The following is a 19,501-nucleotide window of genomic DNA, read 5'->3' as shown; positions in this document are numbered from 1 at the left end:
AAGAAGGGTTCAATTCTGTTCAATTCTTCCATCCTGAAGATTTCCCTGAAGATTTCAATGACTGCGATTCATAAGAACAAGGTCAAGCAACAGACTTAGGGGGAAACAACGCTATAGACTGACAGAGGGCGAAAACGACTGTCCACTGACAGAGATGAACGTAAACTCATTCGAATGTCCCTCAACCAGCCATAGGATGACATCAAGTGACCTACAAAAAGAATGGAAAACAGCAGCTGGGGTGAAGTGCATGGCGAGGATGGTTTGAAACAGGTTCCTAGGGGCAGGGCTGAAGTCGTGCAAAGCTAGAAAAAAGCCCTTTATCCATGAGAAGCAAAGAAGACCCAGGCTGAAGTTTGCAAAGACAAATTTTCTGCTTTGCCCAACACCTGGTCGTCTAATGGTTAGACGGAGACCTGGAGAGGACTACAAGCCACAGTGGCTCGCACCCACTGGGAAATGTGGTGGAGGATCGGTGACAATCTGGGGATGCTTCAGCAAGTCTGGAATCGGGCAGATTTGTCTTTGAGAAGGACACATGAATCAAGCCATGTACAAGGTTTCCTGGAAGAACACCTGCTTCCTTCTGCTCTGACAATGTTCCCCAACTCTGAGAATTGTTTTTTCCAGCAGGAAAATGCTCCATGCCACACAGTCAGGTCAATCAAGGTGTGGATGGAGGACCACCAGATCAAGACCCTTTCATGGCCAGCCCAATCTCCAGACCTGAACCCCATTGAAAATCTCTGGAATTTGATCAAGAGGAAGATGGATGGTCATAAGCCTTCAAACAAGCCGAGCTACTTGTATTTTTGTGCAAGGAGTGACATAAATTCACCAAACAGCAATGTGACAGACTGGTGGAGAGTATACCAAGACGCATGAAAGCTGTGATTAAAAATCAGTTAAAATATTAGTATTTTGTTGTAGAAAAATGAATATGAATTGGTTTTCTTTGCATTATTTGAGGTCTGAAAACAATGCATCTTTTTTGGTTATTTTGACCAGTTGTTATTTTCTACTCTAAATTACAATATTTTATTTGGAATCTGGGAGTAATGTTGTCAGTAGTTTCTAGAATAAAACAATAATAAAACAAAAAAATCACTGCAATAACATAGTATAACAAACAAGCTAGCCAGCAAACCCAGTTTCTCCAAACGCTAACATTGATAGCAGCTACAGCCTTTCTGTTAGTTGAACGGGTCCAAACATGAACAACACTCAAAACGGTATTACACATTTTAAGCACTGGAATTATGACAGCATTCAACTATGCGATCTAAATGAAACACATGATGTTGTTTCTATATGTTTTTCTGTTGTGGTTTAGGAGAACATAGTTTCCATCAGCATCTAGCTATTTCTGGCCAGCTTTCCCATTTAAAAACATGATTTCGAATTGATAGCTTTATGTCTATTGGGGGAATAAAATTAGCTCTCATTCACCAATATTTAAAATTAAGTTTTTTCAAAACATTGTTCTGGTGAAAGTGTCTAAGCAAAGTCTATGTCAGATGCATGATGTGTTCTTAAACTGCAGAATTGTTCAGACATATGGTCGTATAATGATGAATCCCATTGGGCAAAATGCCCCTCACTATGGGGTAAAGTAATTCAATCAATGTAATCTATACCATTTTGATAGCAGTATTTAAGTGAGTTAACAAAACCAATTTTAACCATGATATTGCACATTCCCAAAGGCAAAAAGCTATGTACAAGATTTATTACAATTTCAATTAACTTTTGATGACTATTAATGTTCTGTTAATTGTGCAAAAGTATTGAGTTAAAAACATGAAATCAATGATATTAAGCAATTCATTCAATATTAGTGCCAATTTTGATAGGCCTATTATATTAGATGTTAATATATGCTTAGTAAACTAGCTATCAAACTAAAAACTACTTATATTAGGCTTTTCTTATATTTCAGCAAATTATTTGTAATTTTGTTATATATTATACATAATATATTATATATTACATAAATATAAATAATATATAATACCCCCAAAGGCATTTGTGCCCCAAAGGATTGGGGTTGTTTAGCCACAAGGATGATCACCAAAAAACAGGACTGCTGTAAAAAAAGAGTAATCAACTTTTGTCAAAATAATTTTGTAGAATGTATAAGAAAATTAAATCAGTCTTGAATCCTCCAGAATTACTTGCTCAGTTGAGATGATTCAGCAACATTTTCTTGATGAGCATAGTGGCAACCAAGGAATAAAAATTGCTGTCATTTGATGGTTTGGTGGATAATTATGGGTGGCGTTTAACCCAGGGAGGCGTTTAACCCCAAGCCACCCTATGCCTACTATAATAATAGCTGACCCATATAAAATGTAATTAAGGAATCTGCTATCAACACATCTTTCTCAGAACAATGATAGGCAATATCTGGTGTTTAATCTTTTTCAGATAGGACTTGTTTAGGAGATTAGGCAGCTATTTGTTAGATAGCTTTAACATAGCACTGCCTTCAAGATAAAGCATTATATCGAATTTATCACATTATTTGAGGAGGAAAGGTGTGTCGGAAAGCACTGTGCCAAAGGATGATTATTTGCTTTTGAGGCAGCCACCTCAACTCCATACAAGTAGGCCATGTGATTCTGCTTGCACTGGATCTCAGAAAAGTGCCATCATTGGTATTGGCTGCTGACAGCATTGACTTTTAGCTACAATAAACATTGTCAAAATAATGCAGAAACCCCAAGCACGCAAATGCACATTCGCTATCATGAACACTGGCACACATATAAGTTTTACCCAGGCAAAACAACCTGCGATTGTAGGGCCACTAGTGATGGATGGACTGGGGCATTGTCAAAGCTGCAGGGTTGTGGTGCTCAATGGTAGGACCAAGGGACATTGATACTGGTGGATGAGCCCAGCCTAGCCTGGCTAGTCCATTTACATTTCATATATTGGGCGCACAGGCATAACTGTCACTTTCACCCCAAATCACATTTTGCCTTTTATATACCACTGAGAAGAGATAACAGTTATTATTCTGTTCATTTGCTATTGGAGAAAAAAAACAAAAAACTGAATTTGACTTTTAGCTACAATACATAGCAGTGCAGGTGTAAATCACTGTTTATTTCTGTAATTTTTAAAATCCATCACTAGTGGCCCTACAATCGCAGGTTTACTTATTGCATTTTCTTAAATTGTACAGTTTTATACTCCTTTGTCATAACATTGTGACTCAACATTAGATCTTTTTTTCAATCACTAGTGGCCCTACAATCGCACCACAAATACCATCATAGATGGTATTTGTGGTGGTAGTAAACTTCATAAGAAATGTTAAGTAAATATTAAAACTTGATTGAAAAAAAGATCTAATGTTGAGTCACAATGTTATGACAAAGGAGTATAAAACTGTACAATTTAAGAAAATGCAATAAGTAATTATTTGGCACAAACTTGTCATTGATGTGCTTAAGTGTGCTCTTGAACGTGCGTAGATTCTGTTCTTACCTATGAACATATCCCAAATAAGAAAACATTGGTGAATGTCAGAATCTTCACAAAAACTGTGTAAGGGGATTTTAAGAAGGGGTTTTTTTCAAAAAAATTGTTGTGAATGAGACCCAGTGTTTGCAACCATCAGCTAGCTTTTAGAAACGTTTATTCTGGCCAGCAGAGCTATCTTGAGGAAGGATAGGGGAATTTTATCCCTTCTTTCTAGCCATGATCGAAGTACTATGGGCTGATTTTCGTATAGGCTGTTTCAATGACAAGTGTGCAACACAACTGTTCCGACATCATTACATAGAAACCAATGAATCACGGTGAGATATGCATTAGGGATCATTGTAATCTTGTAGGTGTGAAAAAGAACATGGTCAGTCAGTTTCCTGCTCACTCACTCGCTCTTTATCTCATTCACATCCTAGCTGTACATAAGTTCTCCAATAAATTGTTAAACGCATGTGTGGTGTTTTCTGTCTGAACTATGTGTGGCTTAGCAACCAAAATATATATTTCCTCAAAATGTCTATGTGAACATGGATGTTGCCAGATCTTTCCTGATTTATGTTATTTTGTGTGGCCTACCATCTGTTTGTTTTAAATAACAAGTTGTAGCCTATATGTTAAATAACTTCACAGAGATTCAGATTTGTGTGTTCCTAGTAATGTCACGAACACTGCTGGAAGTAGTTCAAAGTTTGCACAGAATCGTGGGTGATATCAAAGTTCTTCACTTGTCCCCCACTCGGGTGTAAAATGATGTGATTTGAGTGCAGCTAGTATTGTTTGGTCATGCCGGCCAAGTGCTCCTTTCCCACAGGTCAGTAAGCATTACTGAAAGGGGATTAGCTAACACCTGCCAAACTGGGGCATTGTCAAAGCTGCAGGGTTGTGGTGCTCAATGGTAGGACCAAGGGACATTGATACTGGTGGATGAGCCCAGCCTAGCCTGGCTAGTCCATTTACATTTCATATATTGGGCGCACAGGCATAAGAACAAAACAAGTGCTCTTATGCAACTTAAATCTGTCACTTTCACCCCAAATCACATTTTGCCTTTTATATACCACTGAGAAGAGATAACAGTTAATTATTCTGTTCATTTGCTATTGGAGAAAAAAAACAAAAAACAGAATTTGGCTTAGTTGTCTTCTTATCTCGCTTATCTTCATTAACCCCAAATAAACACTACTTGGGTGGAACTAAATGTGGAAGGCCTGTCATTGGCCAAAGCTGACACTTCCTGTAAATCTCATGATTAGAATGCGCTGTTATTTGTTGATCGCGGAGAGGTAGTCCTTACTTCAACATTAGATAGAACATCAGTCTATGAAGAAGTATTGACAATTGACTAACTTGACAATTTTAACACAGTTTATGCACGGTTAGATAACTAATTTTCTTTCGCTAGCATAAGCATGAATGTCATAGCCACCAAAACATATTCTAATAGCCAAAGAGACAAATAACCTCAATAACCTAGCACAGATTTCCCTGCATTCAAGGTTGTAGATAAACATTTATACTGTAGCTAGTCCAAATTTTATACTGCTGCAACATGGGTGTGAATCTGGCGCACTGCTCTTTCAGCCTTTTACACATTCCTGTTCAATAACCCATAACCTTCCTGAGTATATTTATTTAAAATAGATTGTATTTACATTTGTTTGAAATTGTGGCATGAAATAGAAAGTAAAAAGTCACATTAATATCAATGGATAAACAGAATGTTTTGAATGAAGAATATTGTTCTTGTAATTTTGGGGGAACTTGCCAAGTAGCACCATTCTTTAGCACCTATCATTTCTATCAGGTTTAACATACCATACATATTTTGTGTCTAAACTGCAAGTACAAGTCTACTGTAGATAACAGTGTCTGCTAAATTACTTACAGTAAATGTGAATGTTAGAATCCTTCATGTAGAAACGAGCTTCTCCAAAATTACTTAAACATAAATAAGATTATTGGGATAAACATGTTGTCTAAGATAAATATACACACTGTTATTTATTTGCATTAAAAAAAATATCCATTATAAAACAACAACATAAAAAAACAATGTAGTCCAGTGACCTTATATGTTTCTTTCTTATGAAAGACTTAATTTGAGTGTTTTACTGAGCAATATATTAAGGATCTACTAAGAAAAGTGAGGCATGCATTGTGCTATAATCCACCACTTTCAGCATAGCAGATACTCTCATCCAGAGAAACTTACACTAGAGAGTGCATATATTTTCATTTTCCGCCCACGTAGGAATCCAACACACATCTCTGGTGTTGCAAGTGTCATGCTCAACCAGCTGAGCTACAAGGGACCCTTGAACCTGATATTCGTGGAGATAATTATCACATTCAGCTAAATATTTTCTTCATTTCATAGTAGACCATGCAGAGTACAGACTGCACATAGAGATTGCACATTCCACTGATTGTTAATAGAAATCTCCACCCACTGTAAAGCAAACTGGCCCTTTAATGAAACTCACCTGATGGGAGTCCAACTGGTGGGGCCTGTTTGGCACTGTTCTCCAGCACTTGTTAAACCTGTCTGGAAGCAAGAACATGTATTCATGTCTTTGCACTTCAGTGCCATCCTCATTTTCACCATACTAATGTGTTAAGGGAGTCACTGACTTGCTCTCCTGAAGTTCATAATTGAAACATATTCATATTTTCTGAGGTTGTGGATCAGCTGTATACTGTTCAGGTATGTGGATGTTTTCTTTAATTATTTGAAATCTCAAGCTAAAAATCTTTTACTAAGCAATTGCTATTGAACAGTCCAACAATTATGTGTATTTTACTGTTGTAGCTGGTCGATACCCATGATATGATATCACTCACGTAATTCTGCCGTTAAAGATTAAGACCTCATAAACATTACTTTATGCTTCGCTGTGAATGCCACTTCTCTGATGAAAACCAAAACATGTGCATTCACGTTCATCAAGCCTGATACCTAATCATAAGGACTTGTTTGTGTGTAAGTATCCAGATGTATTCTTTATTTACATCTCGTTAGATTTTGCAGCCAAAAACACAAAATCTATAAAAATACAAAATGTAAAATACAAACAATACAAAACTATCAAAACAAACAAAACAGCTTGCAGTATGTGTATGTGTGCAGTGCTGTATATAGAGAAAAACAGTGATACTTCATCAATAATGTTGTGCATTTGTCTTGTCATTGTAGTCTGTTTCAAACAGGTGTAAAACCTTCCTCCTGCATCTCTCAGCATGGACCCCAAGAAGAGAACTGTGTGGGAGAACCTGCGTGAGAAGATTCAGTTAAAAAACACAAAGAAGAAGACCCCAGGGAAGAAGAAACCCAAGCCCCTGCAGTACAGACGCAGTATATCAGTGCCAGACCTGAGGTTGGAGAACAGTGAACCTTCTCCGGCAGACAGTGCCTTCACTGCTTCAGATGCCTTTTCCTTTTGTAGCTCTTCAGGCTCCAGTGATAACACCTCTGTCACCTCAGTCCCTCTATTTACTGACAGGCTGACTGCAACTGATACAGGCCCCTCAGGGAGAAAGAATGTGCATGATGTGGCTTTCACAGATAACAGGAATACATCTTGTCTACCTATGGAGACACACATTCTCTATGAAGAATCAGAAGAAGAAGAAGACATGGCAACCTTTGTGGGTAGAATCCACATGTCATCCGACAAATGGAACACACCTATGGAGAGGTCGACTTCTTCTGCTTCGTCTTCTTCAGTCGACAAAGTAAAAACAGCAATGGACAGAGGGAACCCACCCGTAACCGCCACAAGGCCTGCTGTAAGATCTGCTTCTTCAGTCTCCGATCAAACAAATCTAGTTACAGAGAGACTGGCTGCTTCCAGGGAGCACGGGAAACGACCATCAGGAGAAAGATCCAATCTAATGGCCCGACTGAACATCCCTTCAGATAGATGGTCCCTGCCAGTGGACAAGACAGATAGGATAACCAGCTCAGACAGGATAGGCACCCCTGTGGACTGTGTGGATGGTTCTGTATGTGAAACACCAGTAGATGAACAGGCTTACCCGTTCTGGCCCAATTACTCTGAGGACCTGAATATGAGAGAGCCCCCACTGTCCACAGACATCAGAGACATCTTCTGCCGAGAGCCCCTTGAAGACATTGAGGTCAGGTACCGCACTATAATTCTACTCTAACATTGTACTTTAACATTGTACTTTGACCTCTTTCACAGGCACCCTTAGCTGTTATAAAGTTTTATCTAGAAAGGGATTACATTGGAATTGCCCTGCTGATCCACCCAATATACTTCACAAAGGGAATACAAATTAATAAAGAAAATATACAGTGACTGTGTCTTGACAGCCTAACAACTCTCAACAACTCTTAGACAGTAAATGTGTATCTATAGTATTTGTCCAACCTTTGGTTGAGTGTCATTAATGGACAGGATTATTTATTAACATAGATTTAGACAACAATAGATTTAAGATTTAAGTTTAACACCTCTTGGAAAAGTCAATCTGGTGTCAATCTGGTGTCATTATCGTGCAGAATATTACCACTCTATTCCAGGGTTCAGTTTTTTGAAGACTAAGGTTTTTTTCTTACAACGTCTTTGCAAGTTGTATTTAAATCCCACAAACTCCCAAGTATTTTTCACTGATAGGATCAAAGGAAAAATAAAAAGGAGAAAACATAAAAATATAGAAAGTTAGAAGCAAACTCATTTATTTTATTAACCTAGCTCTGGGGTGTAAATTTGACCCTATTTTTATTCATCTTGCCTTGGCCAAAGGGGCTTTAATCAGGTAATAACAGTGGGGTATGCAGACATACAAAATGAAAACGTAATTAGCAAACCTTTCCATCAGGTTTTTTGTTTCACTTCCAAAATGTGTCACTTCCAAAATGTGTTTTTCTATTTTTGCCATTTAGTAGACACTGTCATGCAGAGCAGCTGAAAATCAAATGTTACTCACAGTAACATATGAAACTTTAGGGACCCTCATGACTCAGGATGTCTGACCCAATGTATTAACATTATGGGTTCACAATCAAAATCAACAAATCTTTTCACTTTCAAAATCTGTGGTCAGATATTTCATACCCTTAAATGCATGCGCTCTGCCTAGAATGATCAGGAATTAGATCAGTTCAAAGCTTAAAGTAACAGATTGTGCTGGATGGGTCTCAGAAATCGTATTGCAGCAGATAGCCATTAAAATACACATAGGTCCTGACACAATATTCATAATTTGGGCTCTTTATGCCACCACAATAGATTTAAAATGAAACCACCGAGATGCATTTGAAGTGCAGACTTTCAGCTTTAATTAATTGGGTGGAACAAAAATATTGAATGAAACGTTTAAGAATTGCAACCATTTTCATACACAGTCCCCTTATTTCAGGAGCTCAAATCAACACAATCAAAAATAAAATTTTCATTTTTAATACTTGGTCGAGAATCCATTGCAAACAATGAGTGTTTGATGTCTGAAACGTATGGACATCACCAAGTGCTGCTTTGCCAGGCCTGTTTGTTCGTGGGCCTTTCTGCCTTAGGTTTTGTCTTCAGTAAGTGAAATGCATGCTCGATTGGGTCGAGATCAGGTGATTGACTCGGCCATTGGAGAATATTCCACTTCTTTGCCTTATAAAACTCCTAGGTTGCTTTCGCAGTGTTTTGGATCATTGTCCATCTGTAAAGTGAAGCGCCGTCCAATCAACTTCACTGAATTAGCTGAATCTAAGCAGACAATATATCTCTACACACTTCAGAATTAATCCGGCTGCTTCTGTCTTCTGTCACATCAATAAACACTAGTGACCCAGTGCCATTGGAAGCCATGCATGCCCATGCTTTCACACTTCCTCCACTGTGTTTTACGGAGTACATGGTATGCTTCGGATCATGAGCCATTCCAAGCCTTCTCCATACTTTTTTCCATACTTTTTCTACAGATTGATTTTATGATCAAGGAATGCTGTTCCAGAACTGGGCAAGCTTTTTTTAGATGATTTTTAGGCAAAATCTGGCCTTCCCATTCTTGAAGCTTATAAATGGTTTGCCCCTGTATTTGCTCTCGTGAAGTCTTCTCTTTATGGTAGACTTGGATAATGATATGCCTACCTCCTGGAGAATGTTCTTCATATGGCTGGATATTGTGAAGGGGTTCTTCTTTACCATGGAAAGGATCCGACACTCATCCACCACTGTTGTCTTCTGTGGTCATCCAGGCCTTTTTGTGTTGCAGAGCTCACCAGTGTGTTCTTTTTTTCTCAGAATGTACCAAACTGTTGATTTGGCCACTCCTAATGTTCCTGTTATCTCTCAGATGGATTTTTCTTGCAGCCCAAGGATGGCCTGTTTCACTTAAGAGCTCCTTTGTCCGCATGTTGTGGGTTCACAGCAACACCTTCCAAATGCGAATGCCACACCTGGAATAAATTCCAGAAATTTTTCCTGCTTAATTGATGAAGAAATAAAGAAGGAATAGCCCACACCTGTCCATGAAACAACTTTTCAGTTAATTCTCTAATTACTTTTGGTCCCTTGAAAAAGAGGGGGCTACATATTAAACAGCTGTAATTCCTAAACCCTTCCACCAATTTGGAATGTGAATCTCAAATTAAAGCTGAGAGACTGCACTTTAAGCCCATATTCATTATTTTACTGTATTCATTATTTTAATATATTTTGGTAAACAGACAAAAATAACAATCAGAGTCCAATTATTTCCGGACCTAACTGTATATGTCATATGTAAGCTGTGAGGATAAAAACAACACATATTTCTTGCGTAGAACTGAGTCCATGTCTCTAGATTTTCTGTATGATTGGTCAGACATTGTGGTGAAGTTTGATACCTGCTTTACTGGTTGCAGGTGCAGTTGTTATACTTGACTTGGGCAACAGAGAACTATATAACATAAAAGTACCAGTCCATCATTTGGACACACCCATTCACTTGAATGGATAAGTGTGCCCAACCTTCTGACTGGTATTATATAACTCAAACCCTAACTCTCTAACCCAAATTTTGTAGATGTCTTCTGATACATTACATTTTTTCCTCCCATAGTTAACCAATGAGCAGAATGACCAGCCATTGCAGGATCAAGCAGGAAACAATGTGAGTACTGGACTTGGACAGCCACTGGCTGTTTTAATGATAAGGACAACACTAAGGCTATAGACCCGTTAATTCACTCCTTTCCTTTACAGGTTATGGCAGCGGGGGCTCCACTTTTTCATATCCATAAGTACCTCCTGACCATCAACCTGAAGGAGGGCAGGAACCTGGTCATCCGAAACCGCAACGGTAAGTTGATAGAATGTAACTAGTACTTCTGGAAAGCGTGATTTGGATCAAAAATATGAGACCTGCTGGATATGTTTCAACATCAAGACCCAAGTGGGTGTGGCATATGCTTAATATGCCATGGTTATATGCTATTATTAGCCATTTACAATAGACCACAATCCCCAGAGGTGCCATATAGGTGCAGTAAGATTCTGTCAATGATCAGTGAAGGCCTGCAATATCCCACATCTAATGGCTTTATCAAGGTAATATGTTGCATTGTGCCTAATGAGAGCTACATTATTAGCTATGGTGTATATATGCCAAACACTACAAATCCCAAGAGACCGTTTTGTTTGTTACTAATGTTAGAAATCAGCGTCTACATATAGTGGCAAAATAATGTAGAACCTGTATCAAATCGAGGGAAAAGTTCGCTTAAATTTATTGGAAAATTGTAGCACAGATGTCATTCGTTGAACATTCCATTATCTTCTTACTGTAATGTTAGTTGCCAGCTAGCCTATACATTAAGGGGCGTTTCTACCTAGCACAGATCATGTTTCTAGATGGTCACTGTAAACATTCCTGGGGTTATCAGAGCGCAACCTACAGAGAGATAATCTAAACAGAGATGTTTCTATTGTTCTCATTATCTAGGCACATCCAATTCCAATGAAACGTACATTCACATTGTAATTGTTAATGCTCAGATTCCACACTAACATAATTATCTGTTATACCTGTGGTATACTACCATTTTAAGCCAATTACAATTCGGGGTTTCAACAAACCAGTCCTGTAATGATTGATATTGTTCATATCTTTAGCATGAGTATTTTTTTCGTTTTACCTGTCTGGAAGTGATGTTTACCATTGATTACAGAATGCAGTTAATCTTCATTTTCCCTCCTTTTTAGAAGCATGATGCGGGATTAAGTCAGGATCTTTTTTAAAGTTTAGAAACATTTCTAATGCAGTATTTAACATGTTTCAGTTGGTGGAATCAGTATTTGTTGGATTTTTCATAGTCATTTACAATTTCAACTGTGTTCAAATGCCTCTATACAAGTTCACAAAGTCACACTGAAGAATGCTTTGTTTAATCATTAATGCTTACTCATACAAGGAAAGCTCCCAGTCAAATGGTTTTGTGTAGATTAGGGAGACACCAGAAAGGCATGCAGTCCAACCAGACTAGCTGTCAGTGTTGCTGGGGCCTAAATATACATGTGCCCAGAACCATCACTTTGTGGAAGCAAGCTCACACCCTTGCTAGAGACATATGACAAACTCACAGCTGTAATTACTGTCAAAGGTGCTTCCACTAAGAAATAACTTGGGAGACGTAGACATCAGCTGTGATATTTCATTTTTCTAGTTTTAATATATTTATGTTTTATTACGCCATAAGAAAATAATGTGGAGTATGGTTTGTAGAATGTATGTAGAATCATATCACATTCAGATGGAAACTGTCAGATTGCTGTCCTGTTTTCTCTGAAAATAAGTATTTATATAGTCACCTTTTCTACGGACTAATGTTCACCACCAAGTTAGTAGCTGCTAAGTACAGTAACATTGTTTTCTTGAAGCTAGCTACCTCCTGCCAGTTGTGGCCACAAAGCCTGCAGTCTTGTGCCATGGCTCAGCTGATCAAAAGTACCTGTTTCTTGTTAGCTACGCCTAAGCTAAGAGTAATTATTGTAGTTATAGTTGAATGGTGCCAGTGCATGGACTCAAATAACAGAAACAGATATCATCGGCTAAAGTTGTAACTTGTACTAGCTAGCTACTTGCTAATATCCTAATTACTTCAGAAGTATTCTAGATACTGTATTATTGTTAATGTATAATTATTCAAATCATTTGGAAACGACAACACTACCTTCTACCATTGTTGTAAGTCGTCGAAGCATGCAGTGCAGCTGAGCTTTCTTGCTAGCACTGACACAGCAAAATAAGGCAGATGTTGCTTCATGAAAACTTGTTCATGATAAAATAAAAACATTTATCTGGTTGTATGAAGTGGTTAGCTCAGACTCCGGTTAATTGGATGTCATCAAAGTGCTTGTTAACATGTTCAAACATAAAAAATTCCACTCCATGATGCCACACCTTGCTGTATGTGATTAGCTACAGTAAAAAATTATGACAAATATGTTACACTCCCATATAATGATATGATCCCACCTAAATTTACTTTGCACAATAGCTTGCGTCAAGGTCATACTAATACACTGCTGAAAAAAATGAAGGGAACCCATAATCATCACAGTATAACACAAATTAATTTAAACTTCAGAGCTATCCATCTGTCCAGTTAGGAAGCATAGACGATTGTGAATCAATGTCACCTATGGTGCAAGTGAAAGTGACAGCATGTTCAATGGAGAGGAAACAGCAAGACAACCCTCAAAAAGGGAATGGTTTTGCAGGTGGTGGCCACAGACAATTGCTCTCTCCTTATCCTTCCTGACTGATTCTTCTGTAGTTTTGTATTTTGCTAGTGTCCTTGTCACTACTGGTAGCACAAGGCAGTACCTGCAACCCATTCAGGTTGCACAGGTAGTCCAGCTCCTCCAGGATGTCACATCCATACATGCCATCGCAGGAAGGTTTGCTGTGTCTCCCAGTACAGTCTCAAGAACATGGAGGAGATACCAGGAGACGGACCATTAAATGAGGAGAGCTGGACAGGGCTGTAGAAGCGCATTAACCCAGAAGCAGAACTGGTATCTGCCAAAGCACTGCCAGAGCCCTACAAAATGACCTCCAGTGGGCTACTGGTGTGCATGTTTCTGACCAAACTGTCAGAAACAGACTCCATGAGAGTGGCATGAGGGCCCGATGTCCTCTAGTGGGACCTGTGCTCACAGCCCAGCATGGTGCAGCTCAACTAGCAGTCGCCGGAGAATAACAGAATTGGCAGGTCCGCCACTGGTGCCCTGTTCAGATGAGAGCAGGGTCATACTGAGCACATGTGACAGACATGAAAGAGTCTGGAGACCCTGGGATGAAAATTATGCTGCCTGCAACATTATCCAGCATAATGATGGTGGTGGGTCAGTGATGGTCTGGGGAGGCATATCCTTGGAGGGTCGCACAGACCTTCACGTGCTAGCCAACAGTACCCTGACTGCTGTTTGATACCGGGATGAAATCCTCAGATCTTACGCTGTTGCAGTGGGCCCTGGGTTCCTCCTGGTGCAGAATAATGCCCAGCCTCATGTGACCAGAGTGTAGGCAGTTCCTGAATGACGAAGGCATTGATGCCATTGACTGGCCCTCATGTTCCCCAGACATGAAACCAATTGAGAACCTCTGGGACGTTATGTATTGGTGCATCTGACTATGCCAAGTAGTGCCACAGATTGTCCAGGATCTCACTGATGCCATGATCCAGGTCTGAGAGGAGATCCCCCAGGACACCATCACCGTCTCATCAGGAGAATGTCCAGATGTTGTCGGGAATGCATACAGGCATGTGGTGGCCATACACACTACTGAGTCACATTATGAGTTGCCGTGATGAAATTCATGCAAGTTGGAACAGCCTGTGATTTCAATTGTTTACTTAGATTTTTGGTGAGTTTGAATCCAGTCCTCAATTGGTTGGTGATTTTGATTTCCACTGAACGTTGTTACATCATTTTGTTCTTAACAAATGAAACAATGTACAGTAAAGATTTTGATCTTTTAATATATTTTGTTCATCCAGACCCGATGTGTGATTTCAGTGTTCCCTTCAATTTCTTTTGAGCAGTGTGTATACTGTATATAGTACTAAGAGATAGATCTGTGTGCAAGAGGCACTATTTAGCACACAGGTGTCAAACCGGTTCCACAAAGGGCCGAGTGTCTGCAGGTTTTTGGTTTTTCCTATAAATTGGTTCCTAGTTCATACCTACACAACCAGGTGGGGGTAGAAACTAACCAATCAGTGACCTAATTAACCAATCAAGTACAAGGAGAGAGCAAAAACCTGCAGACACTCGGCCCTCCGTGGAACCAGTTTGACACCTCTGAATTTTAGCATTTTACATTTTGTGATTATGTTTCCCACCTGTTCTGGCGGCAGTTCAATTAGCAGTTCATGCTTAGCAGCCATTGGTCTCACAGTGTAAAAGTCAGTTTTAGAGTTCAGATAATCTTTCACAGTTGCAGCTTAACTATCTTCTGCAAACAAGCTGCCACCTACTGGAGATCGCATGAAATACATCCTATGCAGTTTGCATCATTCTACTGTAATTCAGCTTAATTCATTCAGAGTTTTGAACCAATAACAGGAATACCCAGCTTTTACACATCTAAGATTTAAAGTTTAGATTAGATTAAACTTTATTGTCATTGAACAGTATGAGTACAGTTCAACAAAATGCAGTTAGCATCTTACCAGAAGTGTAAATATGTGAGGGCAGGACATTTACAAGTATTAAGTTAAGTGTATGTTACTAGTAGAATGTGTTTTTACAACTTTATTTGCTCAAGGTAGTGTTTTTAGTAATTAATTACTCTTTCTCCAGTGGTTTAGTTAACTTCTGAGATTAGTTTTATTTTTAGCAAAAATAAAATATGAGAAATACAACCATACAACCATACAAAAAATGTATTGTCAAGAATACAAGTTCTTTGAAAGCCCCAATGCATTTTTATTCCAAAACATGAATTGTTCAAAATATGGGCAGCGTAATTGACGCCATCTCAATGTTAAAGGATCATTAATTACCTGATCTCTCCCAGTGACCTGGTTTAAGTTGCTTGATGACCTGGTTGGAGTTGTGATCACATGGTCAACCAAGTCATCAGGTGGGATTAGATGCAATGCCCTCACTAAAACACAGTTTTTCCCAGTTACAGTATGTTTTCTAACCATCTCCGTACTGTGGCCATCTATGAAATGGGATGTGGTTTGAGGAAGCAGCGGCCTCAAGTGTTCAAAGACTGAGTAGCTGTTGAAAGATTCCTGGCCTTCATTCTCATTTCCCAATCCCCTGCTGTTGAAAACCAACATCTCAGATTTTATTTGCTGATTTAGATTTAGTGGATTTTTCCATTAGACATTTTTGGTTGAATCTTAATCAAAGGAGACTTTCTGAACATGTAATCATACATTTTGTTGCTCTCCAGCCTCTATAACTTTGGACCGTCATTCCCAAGCTGGGTGGCAGCATCATCATGATGTTATGGTTATGAGGACGCAATCTCCGCACGCCCTCTGTAACCCAACTGTTTGCCCAACAATTCACTCAGTGCCAGAGACCCACCAACATCGTCCGCTGTCATTATACGCTCTGAATGGACCCTCGCCACCAGCCCCCACTCTTGTTATGTTACCCCCTCTTTTTGCCGTTCATTTCCATCGTCACCGCTCTGTCACACCAGAGCTTTTCTCCTCACTGGTTGCCACATTCTCCTCCTGTCAAGTTGCCTGGAGGTTTCCCTGTCACAGACTGGCAGGACGGAGCTGCTGTGGGTCCTGCCTGCCTTTGGGAGATGTTCATTTGGAGTTGGGAGCTGACAGGCCTGACAGCCCATCCCCACAGGGCCTTTGTCATGTGATTCAAGCCTCCCTGCAGGCTCTCTCAAGCACCCTTTTATTCCTCCATACAAATAAAAGCATGGGACTGGCTTTCATTTTTTAGCCAATCTGCATGCTATGGCTGAGACAAAGACGCCCCGTACCCCCGCCACGCCACACGGCAGACTCTCTTAACAGGCTTTTGAGATTAACACTGGTTGCTCCTGGTTTCTGGACATTATTTGCTGGTTGCCTCATGCTGGCGAGAGTTTCTTGTCTTTCACAATTAAACAGCTACATCCCTCTTATTTTCTGAAAAAAGTAAATGGAAAAAAAAAATCTCTGCATATCTCAGTTTTTCACATAACAGCTCTTTGATTTGTCTAGCTGGGGGGCAGTGTGTGTTGTGCTGCTCTTAACTGGATATATCTTATGTCATGTATTACATTTATGTTATATATTATTTCATATCTTTAAAATAAGTAAAATCTTATCCCATTTCATGATTGAGTTGCTAATCCAATGCCTCATTTGCACTTATCTGAACATCACATTTTTCCTTTGAATCTGTAGGTAAAAGTGATTCTTATGTAAAGTTCAAACTGGAGGGGAAGACGGTCTACAAAAGTAAGGTTGTGTATAAGAATCTGAATCCAAAATGGAGTGAGTCTTTCTCCCATCCCCTGCAAGACCGAGAGCAGGTTTTTGACGTGAGGGTGAGTACACTGCTGTGGTTCTGACTTGATTAAACCTCCACATAAACCAGAGTACTTGCGTTAAAGATCGGTCATGTCATGGCAATGGCTCGCATTGGACACACAACTGGCTCTGTAAAAGTTAGCAAATGATGTCAAAGCCTGATCAGTAACTGTTTTCAAACTAAATGTGGTGTAAACGATCGTTTTAGGTCTACGATAAGAACCTGACAACTGATGACTTCATGGGTTCTTCCACAATTGTCATCAAAGACCTTGAATTAGACAGGTGAGTAATACACATGCTCTTCTAACTACTCAGCCTGTCTGTCATCACGAACAACGTGCAGTATTTCTTCTGTAGACTTAGTCTGGGGGTCAGATGTTAAGGGTCAGATGTTAAGGGTTAGAGTGAACCTGCAGCTGAAATCTGTCAGTACGCAATCCTTAATACCTCCTGTAAATCTCTCAGGAGCAGAGATTTAGCTAAAAGGACAATACAGTTGTATATTTGGTCAATTATCCTGTTCATGTTCTGTGTGTCTCTGTCCAGGACCAGTGAGATGGTGTTGAAGCTAGAAGACCCAAACAGTGCGGAGGATGACATGGGGGTAATCGTCATCGACACATGCCTCACTTATAGAGACGCTACTATCAAAAGACCGGTAAGACTCATTTCATGTTAGTCATGAAACATATATATTTTTTAATCTTACCCATTCAATGTAAAACATTTTTAATTGGTGTCATTTTCTATTTCTGTTTTCTATTTCAGAAATGGCATCAAAAAAAGAGGGTAGGACATATTCTATTTTCTACTAGTTTACTATGTGCTGTCCTAGTTTTGTTGGTTAAGTCTAAATGTGAATGTCAGAGTATGCCAATATATGTTGCTAAAATGTATGTAGGATGTAGATGTTCTAAACTGACCTATTCCAATGAGACTGATATTCATCCTGAAATCAGGCAGCAGGGGGCAGTAGATCACTGTATTTAAACTGATTATAACGGAGAGCAAAGTGTAGTCCCAGGATGTGGTCATTTTCAAACTAAATTGTTTGAATTAAGGTTTTTCTTAAACATGGCTCCTAAGTTAACTTCATTGCCACAGTGCCAGTAGAAAATGCATTTTGAGTTTGGAATTCTATGAAATGAAGACTAAACCGTACACTGATGTAAAATCTTTAAATGTTAAATAATACACCAAGGAGCAGAATGTTTTGGGGATTTACCACCCTTAGTTCTACCAATTTTAAAGCATTATCATTCACAATGAAAATGTATGCAAATAAAGTGCTGTTTTGGACTTATTATTTTGGACTCATTATGGTGGGTTTATTCTCACACCTATTCAGTCACTGCATCTGCCACAGTTAACTGTCTTGATTAGCCAGTAGAGGATCTCAGTTTGATAAATACACAAGAAACAAAGCAAAATTCACATATGCTCTCTACAGATGGAGAAATGGACACACACTTTTGAGCATTTTCTTCAAAGCATGGGGAAAATGTAAAATCTCGTTTGGCAGAGGCAGATGGCCGTTTTAAAAGCTTTACAGTGGCCTTACGATAATGTCAATGTGGTGTTTGAATTCAATATGTTGAAAAATACCATGTTCATGGAAAAAAAACCTTCCATTTGACACCATCCCGATGGCCGGGACTAAATGTTATACTTTTAGTTGTTCTTCGTCTCTCGCCATTGTTCAGCCTCAGCGCTACCACACAGAGATGGTGAATAGCAACTGCTCCTTTTAAAACACGTTTCGGTGCTTTGTGTGATAGGGTTTCTGTCTGGAGCCGGCCATGTGGGAGGGAGGGGCTATGCTCTTTGAGGCACGTTGCCAGTGTGGGATGCCGAAGATTCGCAAGGCTGATAATTCCCAGGCATGGCGGGCAATGGCCCAGATGTTAGGGTGTAATATCACAGCTGTGGACGGTCAGAGCCGAGGTACCAGCCAAATGGACCTAGGTTTGAGCTCGTCGTGCTCGTCTCCATGCTGTCTCACCATATGGAAGCAATCAGAGACCCCTTTTAGGACCAGGAATAGACTCCTCTTTAGGGGCCACTTACAGTTAAGTGGAATTGTTTTATTGGCCGCTGAGATAGAAATGTATCCAAGATAAACACTTGGGATGACTTGGCCTGGCCCCCTGCTTTACGTTGCTCCTCCGCTATTCTGTTTCTCCTCTGTAGAAAACAGGGGAGGGGGATTTATGGGGCTGAGCAGCGCTGCGCCGTGGTATTCCAGAGGCGTACTGGCTTTGAACCCTTTGGCTTGGGCCCTTGGCTGCGGTGTGGGTGGTGACCCTGGTGGGGAGGGAGCGGGCGTCGTGGGAGCCGTAGCCGGGGCTGAAGCTGTGCTAGCCAGGGCAGCAGAGGGTGCCGGAGTATCAGAGGCAGGAGCAGATTACAGCCTGGCTCTTTAATTCCATTCCCACACAACTTGACCATCTTTGTCTGCAGATTGTTTGGAAAGAACCGGCCTATCACAGCACAGGCTCA

At 39.8% G+C, this 19,501-nt stretch overlaps 1 protein-coding gene across 1 annotated transcript in view; it reads left to right on the top strand.

The window, feature by feature from the left end:
- Positions 1-6,072: 6,072 nt before the first annotated feature.
- mctp2a (multiple C2 domains, transmembrane 2a) overlaps positions 6,073-19,501 on the top strand; it is a 40,762-nt gene continuing 27,333 nt past the window's right edge. Inside the window, exons 1-8 of the mRNA XM_010892710.3 lie at positions 6,073-6,202; positions 6,692-7,635; positions 10,558-10,608; positions 10,701-10,797; positions 16,874-17,016; positions 17,208-17,284; positions 17,549-17,660; positions 17,771-17,791. Of these exons, the coding sequence (XP_010891012.2) occupies positions 6,736-7,635; positions 10,558-10,608; positions 10,701-10,797; positions 16,874-17,016; positions 17,208-17,284; positions 17,549-17,660; positions 17,771-17,791 (1,401 nt within the window). The 5' untranslated portion in view covers positions 6,073-6,202; positions 6,692-6,735. The remainder of the gene's footprint in view (positions 6,203-6,691; positions 7,636-10,557; positions 10,609-10,700; positions 10,798-16,873; positions 17,017-17,207; positions 17,285-17,548; positions 17,661-17,770; positions 17,792-19,501) is intronic.

Source organism: Esox lucius, chromosome 19 (assembly GCF_011004845.1).
Source record: "Esox lucius isolate fEsoLuc1 chromosome 19, fEsoLuc1.pri, whole genome shotgun sequence".
NCBI classification, from domain to species: Eukaryota; Metazoa; Chordata; class Actinopteri; order Esociformes; family Esocidae; genus Esox; species Esox lucius.
Note: the sequence above shows the minus strand (reverse complement) of the source record. Positions and strands in the feature narration are given on the sequence as shown.